The following is a 13,559-nucleotide window of genomic DNA, read 5'->3' on the forward strand; positions in this document are numbered from 1 at the left end:
GACTTCGAGAGAGATTATTAAGCCTTCGCTTTTTTCCCATAGAGCTGGGAGAAAGCTTGTCTTTGGCGATATCCTTCTTCGGGAGGACTTCTCCCTCGTTCGCGAGAGAGATATTTTACGCCTACGTTTTATTTCCCTAGAGCTGGGAGAAAGCTTGTCTTAGGTGATCTCCTTCAGAAATAACTTGTTGGAGCTTGCTGATCCACCAGGGGTGGTGGCAGAGCTTTCTCCGAAGCAGGTTATCCCTACGCTTATGGTTCTCGTTCAGGGGCGGAGCGAGAGCCTTCTCTTAAGCGACTTTCTCTTTCGGGAGAACAAACCTCTTATGCGGAGGTGTTATCTTGAACCTGCTGGTTCTCTTTGATCCTTTGGGGGTCTCGTTCGATCACCCTTTGGGCTGGCGTGATCGTTTGAGCCTTCGGGCTCTCGTCATGTTGATCCTGGTGGTTCACATGACAGTAGGAGTCCTTTGGGACTCCGCTCGAAAACCTTCGGGTTTCAGTTACGCTGAACTTTCGTGCTCTTGTAACGATGGTAACGTGTGCCATCAATCACGCCGACCTTTCGGGGTCTCGTGACAGAGGAACCTCGATTCCTCGTTACGCTGATCGTTTTGGGTCTCGTAACATTAGTTATGCAGAACCGTCGGGCTCTCGTAACCTTAGTCACTCTGACACTTCGGTGTTTTGTGACAGGGAAACTTCGGTTTTTCGCTGCGCTGAGCCCTTGGGCTCTCGTAATTTTAGACACTCTAATACTCCGGTGTGGTGTGACAGGGAAACTGCGGTTTCTCGTTACGCTAACCCTTCGGGGTCTCGTAACATCAGTTACGTTGAACTCTAGGGCTCTCGTAACTTTAGTCACTGACACTTTGGTGTTTTGTGACAAGGAAACTTCGGTTTCTCGTTACGCTGACCCTTCAGGGTCTTGTAACATTAGTTACGCAGAACCCTTGGGCTCTCGCAACTTTAGTCACTCCGACACTTCAGTGTTTAGTGACAGGGAAACTGTGGTTTTTCGTTGCGCTCACCCTTCGGGTTCGTGCATCACAGTTAACGCTGATCTTTCAGGTTCTCGTGACCTGAGTCATTCTTTTTATGACAGAGTTTCCAAACTCTCGTTGTGTTGATCGTTCGCGCTCACACAACACTTAAGCTATCGTGAACCTGCGGGTGAGCGTAGCAGTGAGTTCTCTCACCAACCTGAGAGCTCTCGCACGCACGGCCAAAATTGGCGTGCACGACCGACTTGGCACGCACGACCGTCTTGGGGCGTGCAAGCAAAATGGCGATCATGGCCCGCTGGCTCATCCTTTGGCGCGCCATATGCGCGAACATCCTGTTGCTCGCCATGCGCCTAACTTCCTGTGACACACAGCGCGCAAGCAACCTTATGTACGCCAGATGCGCGAACAACCTCATGCGCTCCACGAGCGCGAAAAAAGGTGCGCGCATGAGCTCCCTTCCGCCTACCAACAGTTTGGCGCAAAGTGCGCACGACCAAATTGGCGCGCATGCACGACCATTTTTGCGCACACGATCGGATAGGAGTGCACGACCATATTGGCACACGCACACATATGGATTGGAGCGCTACGACCGTATTAGCACGCGCGCACGACCATATTGGCTCGCACGCACGACCAACTTGACGCGCACGCAATCGGTTGAAGTGCACGAAGAACTCTTATGACCCTTCGGGTCTCACAACGGCAGTTCACGCTGAACCTTTGGGTCCTCGTGACCATAGCCATACTTATATGACAGAGTTTTCGGACTGTCGTTGCGCGAAGTATTCACAAGTGCACAAGAGGTTTACTCTCATGACAGAGTTTTCGAACTCTCGTCCCGTGAATTGTTCGCGCGCGCCCATCGTCATCAAGAGTTTTACTCTGATGACAGAAGGATGCCTGCTGCCTAAGGGTTTACGAATCCCTACAGGTAACTATGACACAGTTCCTTTGGGTCCTGGTCACGTAACACGATTCCTGGAATTCCATCAGGAATCAGCGACAGTGTTCCTGCGGGTTCTCAGCACAACATCCCTTAAAATCGTGAGAAAGGAATTCACAAATAGATTCTGAACCCCTAGGTTCTCATCTGAATCTCTCGTGTTTCCACGATTCAGAGTTTTCTGAAAACTATGGTTGACCCCCCCCCTCGACGGGAGGGGTCTTCCAAAGGTGTGACTTGATATGTCACTCTACACTCCCAACTGATTACTATATCAGCTAGCCTGGTTTCGCCAGCACCGATCCTTTCGTTTTCGAACGAATCACCGTCATCTTTCCTCCACCTTCCCACTTCGAGTGGTTGGGATAGCAGATGGAAATGAGCGGGGAATGAAAATGCTTTACATTGCAGTTCATTTCACCTGGCAGGCCTTGCCTGAATTAGACGGTAGTTTTCTCACTATCGAGAAAGCGTTCGATGGCAACCTCTTTAGGTAAGCGGTCGATGGCAATTATGTCTGGCCTTCTTGAAGCAAACCCCCACATACGAGACTTCACCCTTTTTCGGGAGACTCGTTTCTGAGAAGTTTTTACAAAACTTCAATGGGTGTTAAACTTCATGAAGGCCGTAAGCCTTCCCGGAGCATGCACTCTAGCCAAGACAAAACCGCGAGGTTATGGTCTTAAACTCGGTTCTACCGTTTAATGGAGGCAGCCTCCCCCGTCATTGTACCCTGGGTATAACGACTTGCCTTTTTACACGATAGTCTTCCGAGACTTTCTATTCTTTCCTTACGGGGTTATTGTTTTGAACAATTAGTCCCGAAGGAACATTGTTAGCTGACGTTAAAAGAACGATAGCAACAGCATGGGCATATTTTCATTACGTTACGAACGTTTCAAACCCCGCCCACGGGTAAACAGACATCCGTTTCTGTGTAATGAACACTGGCTAGCCCCTCATATAAAGAGGAGGGGTAAACCAAAGGGGATATGATCGCCTCTATAACTGTATATTTTTGTTTGAGAACATGTTCGCTCTCATTCAAGAAAATATTACAGTTAGTCAACGATCAAATTTCTTTCGGCAATAATGTTGCGATTCGTCGCACATACATTATTCCCACAACCGGATTCGTTGCAGACGTTTCCTGGAGGCAGAAAATACGCATACCCTAGCGCAAATGGACAAGTACATATATGCGTGCAAGCGATCTTTGCCAATAAGGGCCATATACATCTTCCAATTAGAACTCCGTTCTATTAACTTGTATATTTATATCCCTTACTGAAACCTGGTTATTCAGTACATTACTTGGCTACTTTTCTGTAGCCAGACATACAGCATTTACATTCTGTCTCCTTATAGGCATTTTGTCCTTTCTCCTGATCGGAAGTCTTAGTCTCCTACAAAGGCTTTGGCTGGAAACTTCTGAGAAGCATTTCCGTTCCCTAATAGGGAACGTTTAATGTAAATGCTAGTTTACCGATCGGAGACAAAGTACAAACATTTCTGTCCTAAGAAGGAGAAACCTCCGTTACGAATGTTGCCAACGTTCTCCAACTGAGTTCCAGACACGACTTTTAAGTCCAAATACGCATGTATACTTGTCATGCGCACAGTTCGGTGTTACTACTCAGTAGTACACTTATGCTCTTTACCCACCCAACAATAGATTGAAGATATGTCTCAATCCCCTCTTGGGTTTGGTTGGATGCGTTCGGTGATTACCGTACAGTCTCTTGTCCGGAAAGCGATCTCTATGGAGATTCGCTATTATATCATAAGCTGTACTGATTAACTGGTTTACCGTTTGGTATCGGTCTTATTCGGCCAACCACACGGGATTAGTGGCAGTTGGAGGGAGAACAGGCTGTTCCCCTTCTTTGCAAGAACGTGCATTTGGTTACACGTCTCGACGTCATCTCGAGGTGTGTTTATTGCTATGCACTCCCCCCCCTCTCCGCTGGACAATCCGCGGATGATGGGTGACAGACGAGAGCTTCCGGAAAGGAGCCTGTCTTCTCGTCTTCCCTCTGAACCTGATGCTCTCTATAATGCATCTAAAGAGAGAGGGGGGGGGGGGGGGGGCATATGCCATACCATTCCATCCTCGTCGGTTGGTCCGATTCAGAAAGGTTCTAGCATTCACCTCTCGTAAAGAACCATCTAGCAGTACGAAGTCTTAGATGGACAGAGGACAACTAGTTGCCCCCATTTGCTTGCGTCATTCCTGGTATAGGAATGTGCTTGCAAAAACACCAAGATAGTGGGCTCCTAGTGTCTTGGAATCATCTTGTATCCAACAAAGTCTTAACTTTGTGGGGTCCCCGACTGTGGTTATGCTCGCAGTGGCCCTGATCTTCAGGCTCCCACTCGACCGTTCCCCAGGACCTCAAACAAGATGTATTCGAAAATCGGTGGGGCGGCCTAGAGGTGTGCCTTGTTTTTCCCTCCATTCGGACTGGTGAAAAAGTCCTCAGCCAAGTCAGGATAAGCAGGATCTTATCAATGACTCCAATAGCTTCACTATGGCATCCCGCAGAATGGTTCCCAGGCCTTCTGCAGCCCCTGACGGAGCTCCAATAGCTTTGCTATGGCAACCCACAGAATGGTTCCCGGACGTTCTACAGCTCCTGACGGAGATCTGAGGGACCTTCCTCCACGACACGATCTTCCAAGCAGCCACATGCGAACACTTTCCTAAGCCGTAGCTTTGCTTCGTCTTCTCGCTTGGGACGATCCTAAACCATCCCTCTCAGAGAGGCCTTTCCCAATAGGTTACGGAAAAGATGTCCAGGCACCTCAGACACTTTTCAGCGTCAGTCTTCCAGGCGAAGTGTTCGGTCCTTTGTGACTGATGTCGTGGAAAGGGATTCTCTCCTATCGATACCTTTACTTATGCAAGTGTGAGATAACTTGTCCCCCGTCGGATCTCAACCTTCTCCTGGGAACGCGGTTCGGGTCCTTCAGTCTCTGAAGGCCCCTCTTTATGAACCGTAGGCCCAGCAGCAGATCGCTTCCTTACACGGAAGATGCTCTTTCTACTCACTTGGGCTTTTAACCAAGAGAGTTAGTGTGTTGTACAATCCAACGTCTGATGTCTCCTACCCTAGGAGACGGGGAGAAGTAATCCTCAGCGGCGTCCTGAGGGGATTTCCAAGACTCATTATCCGAGTGTGCTGTACCATAAGAATCTTCGTTCGGTAACCGGAAACACATCAACTGGGGTTTTACCCATTGAGGAGTCTGTGGGGTTACCTTAAAAGAACGATACCAGCTCGCCCCCATTTGTCGGCACTGTTGACCAGCACGGGGAAGGTCAAGAGGAGGATCTCAAGGATTTCCTTCCCCTCTGGGATCGGAAGGTAATTGAGGTTACTCTTAATCTAGACTCTCCTCCATCCTAAGACCCAGAGCTCGTAACGTCACTGGCGTTGCTACGTCCTGGCGTTCAAGAAACTACTCTGTGGTGCAGATACTTTAACTGGGCATGTGGAAGCGTCAATCGACCTTCACGGCCCACTACCTGCAAAGACGTAACCCACAAGAACATGGAGACCTTTTCCATTGGTCCTGTGGTGGTCGCACAACAAATGGTCTAAACGCCTCGGGCTCCTTGATGGACAAGTAGCAGAGGGCTGAGGCTACCCGGATTAGTCTTGGGTGAATGAGTAAGAATGTCTGGCTCCTTTCTTCCTTTCACCTTTCCCCTCTTGGGAAAACAGCTCCGCAAGCCTCAGCATAGCTGACCTCACTTCACTGCAGGTAAGACCCATTTCCCTTGTGCCTCCTAAGTATAGAAGAATACTTTGTTACATCCCCAATTCCTTTTAGAGGGAGGGTATTGGGTAAGTCTTGAAGAACATTAGGTTCTGTACTCGAGTTCCTATGTTAAAGACAAGCCACACTGTTAGTTCCACTCACACACAAACTTCTGCAGTCCGCTATCAGTGCATTTCCTCATATCGGCACTTGATTTTAGTGAGGGTAGGGTCCCTCCTTTCGATCACAGATCGAAATAGAGAGGACCCCGGGTCATGACCAAGGCCAGTTGGTGTGGACTTCCTCCCTCCTAAGAGTAAGTCACCCTATTATAAATAGCGAAGGTTTGTATATGTGTCGGAACAAATAACAAATTTGGAAATAATTTGAATTTTTCCTAACATACAAACCTGGAGCTATTTATACTAATTGGCCCGCCACCCTGTCCCCCGAGAAGTCCTGCCATAAAGCAAAGTGGTTACTCAGCCGAGAGGTGTGAGTGTGCGGGGTAGCCAGTCTACCTCACCCCCCACCCGCTAACTAGCGGATGGGGTAGTTATCTCTCACTAAAGTTATCATGGCTCGTCTTTCAGCTGCGCCGAAAGTAATACCCTATTATAAATAGCTTCAGGTTTGTATGTTAGGGAAAATACAAATTATTTCCAAATTTGTTATGTTACTATGCCCAGTAAGATTTTTGAGGCACTATCTCAAGAAAACAGCAGCAGCTCCGCTCAGAGTGCCCTCACTGTTAATCAAAACGGGTAGTAACAAGGGGAGGAACACGAAGAACACAATCTCCGCTTGGATTTGCAGGGTCATTGACCTTGCCCTGAAACCTGATCCTCCTCCAGCACGTCGTCCCAGAGCCCACGATGTCGGGCGTAGTTATGTCTCTGGCCTTCAAAAGAACCACTCTGTGACGCAGGTATTGCAAGTGGGCGTGTCAAAACGCCACACTACGTCCACCGCCCACTACCTGCAAGACGTGACACACAAGAACCTCTATACGATTTATAGCTGCTCTTGTAAGAGAAGGACTCTCCAAAATCAAATAATTGTTTTCTAGTCTTGGGGAGTGCCATAGCCTCTGTACCCTGCTCTTCCACTTCCACTGTCTTGGGGTAAAGTTCTCTTGCTTGAGGGTACACGTGGGCACACTGTTCCATCTTATTTTTTTTCCTCTTGTATTTTTAAGATTTTAAAATTCATATATGAAAGAGATAATTTAATGATGTTGCTGTTCTTAAGATATTTTGTTTTTAATGTTTATTAGGTCTCCTGTTGTTTATTTCCTTTTTTCCTTTCCTCACTGGGCTATTTTTCCATGTTGGAGCCCCTGGGCTTATACCATCCTGCTTTTCCAACTAGGGTTATTGCTTAGCCTGTAATAATAATAATAAAAATATTCACAAACTGATAGATGGAAGCATTATATGGGTGAATGTAAATAGAATCCATGTAGGATGCCTGTTCCCTGTTCTAGTTGATGGGAGATTTTCAGTATTTGTCAGTATTTCCTCGGATAATTTTGTTTTTCTTGGAACTACAGTAGTCTAATGAAAGTTTGTTAGCTGTCACTTCAAAATTGGATACCATGAGTCATAGTAAGTTCCAATGGCCTCATTGCCAGAGTTAATAATCCTGTCTCAGATTATCCCTGTGTGGTAAAATTTGAAATTAATCCCATGTACTAATTTGTTATGAGCACTTTTTATCTAAATTTTCATCTAGTCTAAGTCTTCATCTATGCTACTTTGTTTTTGTGTGCCTGAATACAGCTCCTTGTCCTGCTGTTTTCATATTAATCTTCTGGTTAATATTCCTTATCTCTTCTCATCATGTCTAACCCACTCAGTGTTTGGACTGTCAATCAATTTTCCATCCACTGGACATCTCGGTAATATTATTCACAACCTTCTAGTTCCCCTTTTACAAATCATCATTTACTTTGCCACTGCCCATGTCTGCAGTATTCACAGAAATTGCACAATATAAATTAAGGGGATACTGTGCTTGCAATTACAGTATTACAAGTCCTGCTATTGCTTTCCTCTTTACCAATACCTGCCTGATGTTCCATTGTTCCCCAAGGTAACAGAAATGCTTTACCTCTTCTAAGATCCCCCCTCTCACCTTCTTCCCTATTTGCTCTTCTTATACATTCCAGGTATTTAATGAAATGTTTCAATTCACTGAGTAATTCTATCCTGATTATCTTTTGTGACATAATCTTCTAAATTCAATACACAATACTAGGATCACATCTATTTCTTTGTGGCCATATTTTTTTTCATTTTTCTGTTCTGTGTCCATAAACATTGTAATGCACACACTGAATTTTGGTCATCTTGGTTTCAATCTTCCATTTAAAAAGAAATGCAACTTCCACTTACTCTCCAAGTTTAGGTTGATTCCTGTGTCAGGCCTGCTAAAGTGATTAGATATAGTATATAAGATTTTACCTTATTCTTAAGGCATTTAGTACCTTGAATATTCTACATAATTTTTTAATACATCTCCTTGGTGAGAGTTGTTAATTATGCACACTAGATGGTAATTTAATTGGTTCAAGGCTGCAAGTACAATTGTCGAAGAAAAACATTCATTGACATTTTTTTGTCAGTTTGGGTTTGTTTTACAATAAATGCAGAATTTCAAGTTTAGTATGGCTAAAAATATTGTGGTCTGTATGCTATTCCAACATGTAAAAAATCCTGTATGCATGAACTTCTTGACAAATCCAGCCATTGTTTTTTTTCAGTTTGATTGTTTATATACTGTATTATGTTTTAGATACATGCACTGCAGATTTTGAATAATGACAACTTGTTTTGACCCTGTCAAAGTTACCTTCCATACAAAATTATGAATCTGTTTGGTTTTATTTTGCAGACTGAACTAGAAGAAGATGAAATTTACCAAGCAGCCAAAACTGTAATTGAAGAAAGTACTCCTCATATCACAGCCTAGAAACTACCTTTCCCATTCGCTTGTCACAAGGAAACCAATATAGTGGACATTTATAATTTTGTGGTTTTGTGAATATGCAATCATTCACAGATAGTGTTTGTATGCTCTAATATTCTAAAATGTGATGTGAATTTGTGCTAGTGTTCTTGTGTGAAAGGAAATTTGATTTTAATTGAATAATTTTGGCATAGTGCTTTGAAACAGCTAGTTGCTGTTGTGATTTTTTGATGCCTTACAATATGGACATTGTATTTACATTTGATAACTTAATTAACTAGTAATATGAATTTGAGATGATATGGTCACACAAGTTAATTAGCCTAATGCTAACCAAATACCACTACTGTGTTGTTGTTTGAAAATGCTTTTATTTGGTGTTAGTAGTGGTTTATTGTGACACTGTGATTAGCTTAACTGGTTTACACAATTTTGGAAACACTTGCTATAAAGCTAAAGATTTTTTTCACATCATTAAGGGGTAAAGTGCCCAGGACCTTATAATTTTTCAGCATGGATGATGGTCAGCAACATCTCAAGTCGCAAGGCTTTAGGCCCAGAACGGAATTTCTTTCTCAAATGGCTACGCCATTACCAGCACCACCACTACCACCTAGTGGTTTGCATCAAGGAAACATTCCATACAACTCTTCTCAGTGCCATGGTTCTTCACTTACTCTTCCTCCCCCTCCTCCTCCTCCTCAAGCTTTACTGCCCAGTACATTCCAGGCTAAGGGAACTGGTGAGTCTGCATCAGGCCAGTTGTCATTCACTCCTTCCAGTTCATTTCATGGTCATAGATATCCTACGCCTGACTTCACTCGACCACCTCCGTCCTTCTGTTCTTATGACAGAGGGACACAGGGAATGAGCCAAGGAATTCAACAGGTTACAAATGCTTTAGGAACCAGTCAAGATTATGGATCCTGTCAAACTTTGTTTACGCATGAGAGGTATAGTTTCCCAGCATCCTCGGAGTCCTCATATAATCAGTCGCCACATAGTGTTCCAGGTGAGGAAGGTTGGAAGAATTCCAGTCATTCTCAGCAGAGTACCAAGACTGTCAGCACCTGCGAGGAGCCTGTCAACATTATAAAACAAGATGATCAGATGTGGCTTAAGAAATTTGAGCAGCAGATTTTAGAAAGAAAAGAAGAGCAAATAGATGGTTTCACTTCAAAAAAGAAGCCCTTAAAGGTGATTTTATTTTTATTTTTGGTAGTAATGTAGATTTATCAAGTAAATTTTATTTTTATTATGTGCTGTCATGAAAACTGCTTGTTCTTATGCACCAAACCTGGAATCAATTTAGCAAGCATTTAATACTATTATGTGTGATAAATATGTGATAAATCATTCCTTATCAATCTAATGCTTTAAATATGGGTAGTTTGCTTATTAAACTGATATATGAAAACAATAAAGGTTATGAAAAGATTTCATAATGTTGATATTATTTCAAAGTACTGTACTGTAAATAGTTTGGTGCAAGTAGGAATATTCATTTCTTTCTCAATTTTTTCTTTATTTCAACATTAATTTGTACCAATGTATTCGCTGAATCCTCGGTGCAAACCAGGTATATCATTCCTTTGAGTCAAAACCAGATCTCATTTTTTATGAATAGAACAAAGTGTCTTTACAAAATATTTGACCCTTTCTATTTGGGGAATATCCCCCAAAAAGTAAAATATCTTGTGGGCCTAATGGTGAAGAGTTCTCTGTTTCACCATCAATTGTCAGTTGGTGTAGAAGTTGACACTTGTTTTGAGTTACTGAACATGACTATGTGGAGAAGCTGAGCTCATAAAGGCCTCAAGCCACTACATTAACCAAGGTCCCCCCAGGTCCTCTTAATTTTTTAGTATTTTTTCAACTTTGCTTTACGCATGTTTGTTATATTGTAGATTTGTCAAGTACTTGTATTGATAAATACTGGAAACTTATCTTATCAGTATTGTCATAATTCTATTTTTTTATTTTGCTTTGTTCTCTTATGCCTTATACAGTAGTATACACTTCATATTATTTCTATTGAATCTTCTCCAGTATTCATATTCTTTAATACCTCAAGGTTGAGTTTATGACAAGAAAAAAGTGAAAACAATTGTTGTTTGTTTCTTTGCAAATACAAATCTTCATCCTTTAGTTGGGGGCAAGATTCTGGTGAAAGCTGGAAATAGCCAATGAAAAAATTATCAAGATTTTGGCAGCCACCACCCAGTAACCACAGGTGGCCTGGTTCTGACAGCAGTCAGAGCCTTCATTCTGATTCTGGCTGTCGAGCTGTACAGATTTATTCTTGATGCTCTCAAACCAACCTGAAGTTTTTCTAATTTTCTCTTTCTCATTTCAGTACGAGTATGAAGGAACTTAGTAGAATGCAGATTTGTCCAGGTCTGTCTGGTTGACCTTATGGCACCTTTGAGTATTAGGTCTGTCTGGTTGACCTTATGGCACCTTTGAGTATTTTTGAGGTTGATCTGCATCCTTTGTGTTCGATGTGTAGAAAGCACTGCTGCACCTCAGACTCGTCTCGTGATGTGTGCGGTGAGTGGTTGCCTTTCAGTCGGCGAGATTGCGAGTTTTTGGACTAACAGGAAGAAGAGATCCAAACATGATCATTGTCCCTTGGGTTCGACCTTGAGGTCGGGAAAGTCTGTAAAATTCCTACTTCTAAAACTTGTCACTCTGGCCTTTTGGTTAACTTTTCGGAAGACAAACTGAAGAAGACCGGCTACCTTTCAATTGAAGGGTAAGCGCCTAAGGTGGTAGATTCTCCTGCTTCCCTTAGAGAAACAGGGAGGCCTCCTCTTACTGATGAACCCCGGTTTTGGATATCCTGGCCGTTGAGCTTACTCTGGCTTAAGCTCTCCGAGTTTTGGATGAGAAGCATCCTGGTGGTGCGCCATGAGGACCAAGAACATTGACTCCTATGACAAAGACTTTGTCTCCGAGTTCTCTGCCTACTCCTCTGAGAGTGCTGTAGCAGTTTTTCGGGCTAGACCCCAGTTGAGCGTACTGGTTTGGCTTATAACTCAGCAAAGAATGTCCCATCTCTCTTCGTGCTTTATTTCTGAGAGATCTTATTATGAATCTCCCAGAGCCATGCAAGGTTAAGGAGAGCCATTACCAAACAAATCTTTCAGTGGCAGTGTAGCATCACAGGGAACGGAAACCTCAGGCATGTGAGGCTCCACTTTTGAGTGAGAAGTGCACAGGAGCACAAAAAATAGCAGTGCCAGCCATGTGCTCTTCTATTGTGAATGATGTCTCCCACAAGAGCAGACACCTCCTGAAGGAATAGAGTGGTAGGAGATATGTTACTGTTCTTAAGATATTTTATTTTAATTGTTCATTACTTTTCTTGTAGTTAATTCCGTATTTCTTTTCCTCCCTGGGTTATTTTTCCCTGTTCGTGCCTTCAGACTTATAGTATCCTGCTTTTCCAACTACTTTATGGTTGTATATTAGCTAGTAATAATAATGATAATACGAGGAGGAGGAATTTGGAGAACAAGCCTGAAATTCCTTGTGAGAGAAAAGCCCCAAACAAAATGGCTCCATTGAGTGAGTGGTCAGTGCCCTTTCTCCCTTTTCCATGCCAACCCAAGCACTCCTTAGATTTGCTCGTCATTTCTATCAAGGGTTAAAAAAGTGTCACGCCCTAAGAATCTTAAACGTCCATCAAGAGTTGCTACTTGCTCTTCTAAACATGAAGAAAGGGAATTCACATCCTATATTTCCTAGGCTGAGGAGGCTTCTGAAGTTTACAGGTAAATATAGGCTCTCTCCTATAGAGATTGTTCAACGGAAAGGGTCAAAATCGATCCAAGAGCCATCACCCCAAGCATAAGCATACCCAGAAAGTCAGGGAGAAGAAAAGACTTTGCTTCATTGCTTTAAAAAAGGAAAAGAAGCGGGTGCCATCTACAAGAGATTTTGTAGAGTCACGATCAGACATCTCCTCCAAAGAAGGCAAGGCTTGTTTTCTGAGCCTGTTGAGGCTTTCCATGTCACCTGGTCCTGGTGAAGTGAGATTCTTGGAGTTTACCACTCCCAAGTCTGAAGAGGAGTCTTCTGTCCTGAGGGTTTTAGGACTCAGAAGGAAAGTCATCAACTTTGACACTCTGATAGCCCCTTCTCTGGAAGGCAGACCTCCATTGACTCCTTATTCAGGAAAGATTAAACCTCAAACGACCACCTTGAGTTGCCATGGATGTGTTAGGCTATCTTAAAAAAAGTTTCTGTAACCAAGACTCTTTGCAAGCAGTTTGGTCCTTGAAGTTAATTCCTCCAGTCTTTTTGAAGCAGAGGAAGCTCATCCTTCCCCTTGAGGTAGTGACACAGTGGTCAACAAGTTCGTCTGACATATGGACTCCAAAAGTTCTATGTCCTTACGAAATGCCCTTACGAAATGCCTCACTGACACAGTGTGTGTATTTCTTTCCCTTGGATGAAGTGGGTGCAGTAGTGGCAAAGTTGGCTAAGGGAAATCATATGACCAGAACCAGCCCTTTTGCCAAAGGCATCGAGGTAAAGGAGGGTGAGGACGGAAAGGATCTCATTAAGGGTGGCAATCCCCCATGTCACCACCTTTGGGGGTGGATGAGTTAGCAATTCCACGGATTAGAACTATGGACAGTGGAGATTCTTCGCGTCAGATACCGCCTTCCGTTCACCAACTGTATCCCTCCTCTTACTCAAGTACCAATTAGCTGCTGATTACATTTGAGAGTATTCGTCAAAGACCTACTCCTTTGGGAGGAGGTCAAATAGATGTTAGACAAGAAAGTGGTCAAGGATATTAATGACTTGTCTCCTTTACTCTCCAACAACCTGTTCTGGTTCAGATGTTAATAGGTTGGAGAC

General features: G+C 43.6%; 1 protein-coding gene across 1 annotated transcript in view; it reads left to right on the top strand.

Moving 5' to 3' along the window:
* The first annotated feature begins 8,611 nt into the window (after positions 1-8,611).
* LOC137649516 (uncharacterized) overlaps positions 8,612-13,559 on the top strand; it is a 108,102-nt gene continuing 103,154 nt past the window's right edge. Inside the window, exon 1 of the mRNA XM_068382500.1 lies at positions 8,612-9,884. Within this exon, the coding sequence (XP_068238601.1) occupies positions 9,201-9,884 (684 nt within the window). The 5' untranslated portion in view covers positions 8,612-9,200. The remainder of the gene's footprint in view (positions 9,885-13,559) is intronic.

This window comes from Palaemon carinicauda, chromosome 11 (assembly GCF_036898095.1).
Source record: "Palaemon carinicauda isolate YSFRI2023 chromosome 11, ASM3689809v2, whole genome shotgun sequence".
NCBI classification, from domain to species: Eukaryota; Metazoa; Arthropoda; class Malacostraca; order Decapoda; family Palaemonidae; genus Palaemon; species Palaemon carinicauda.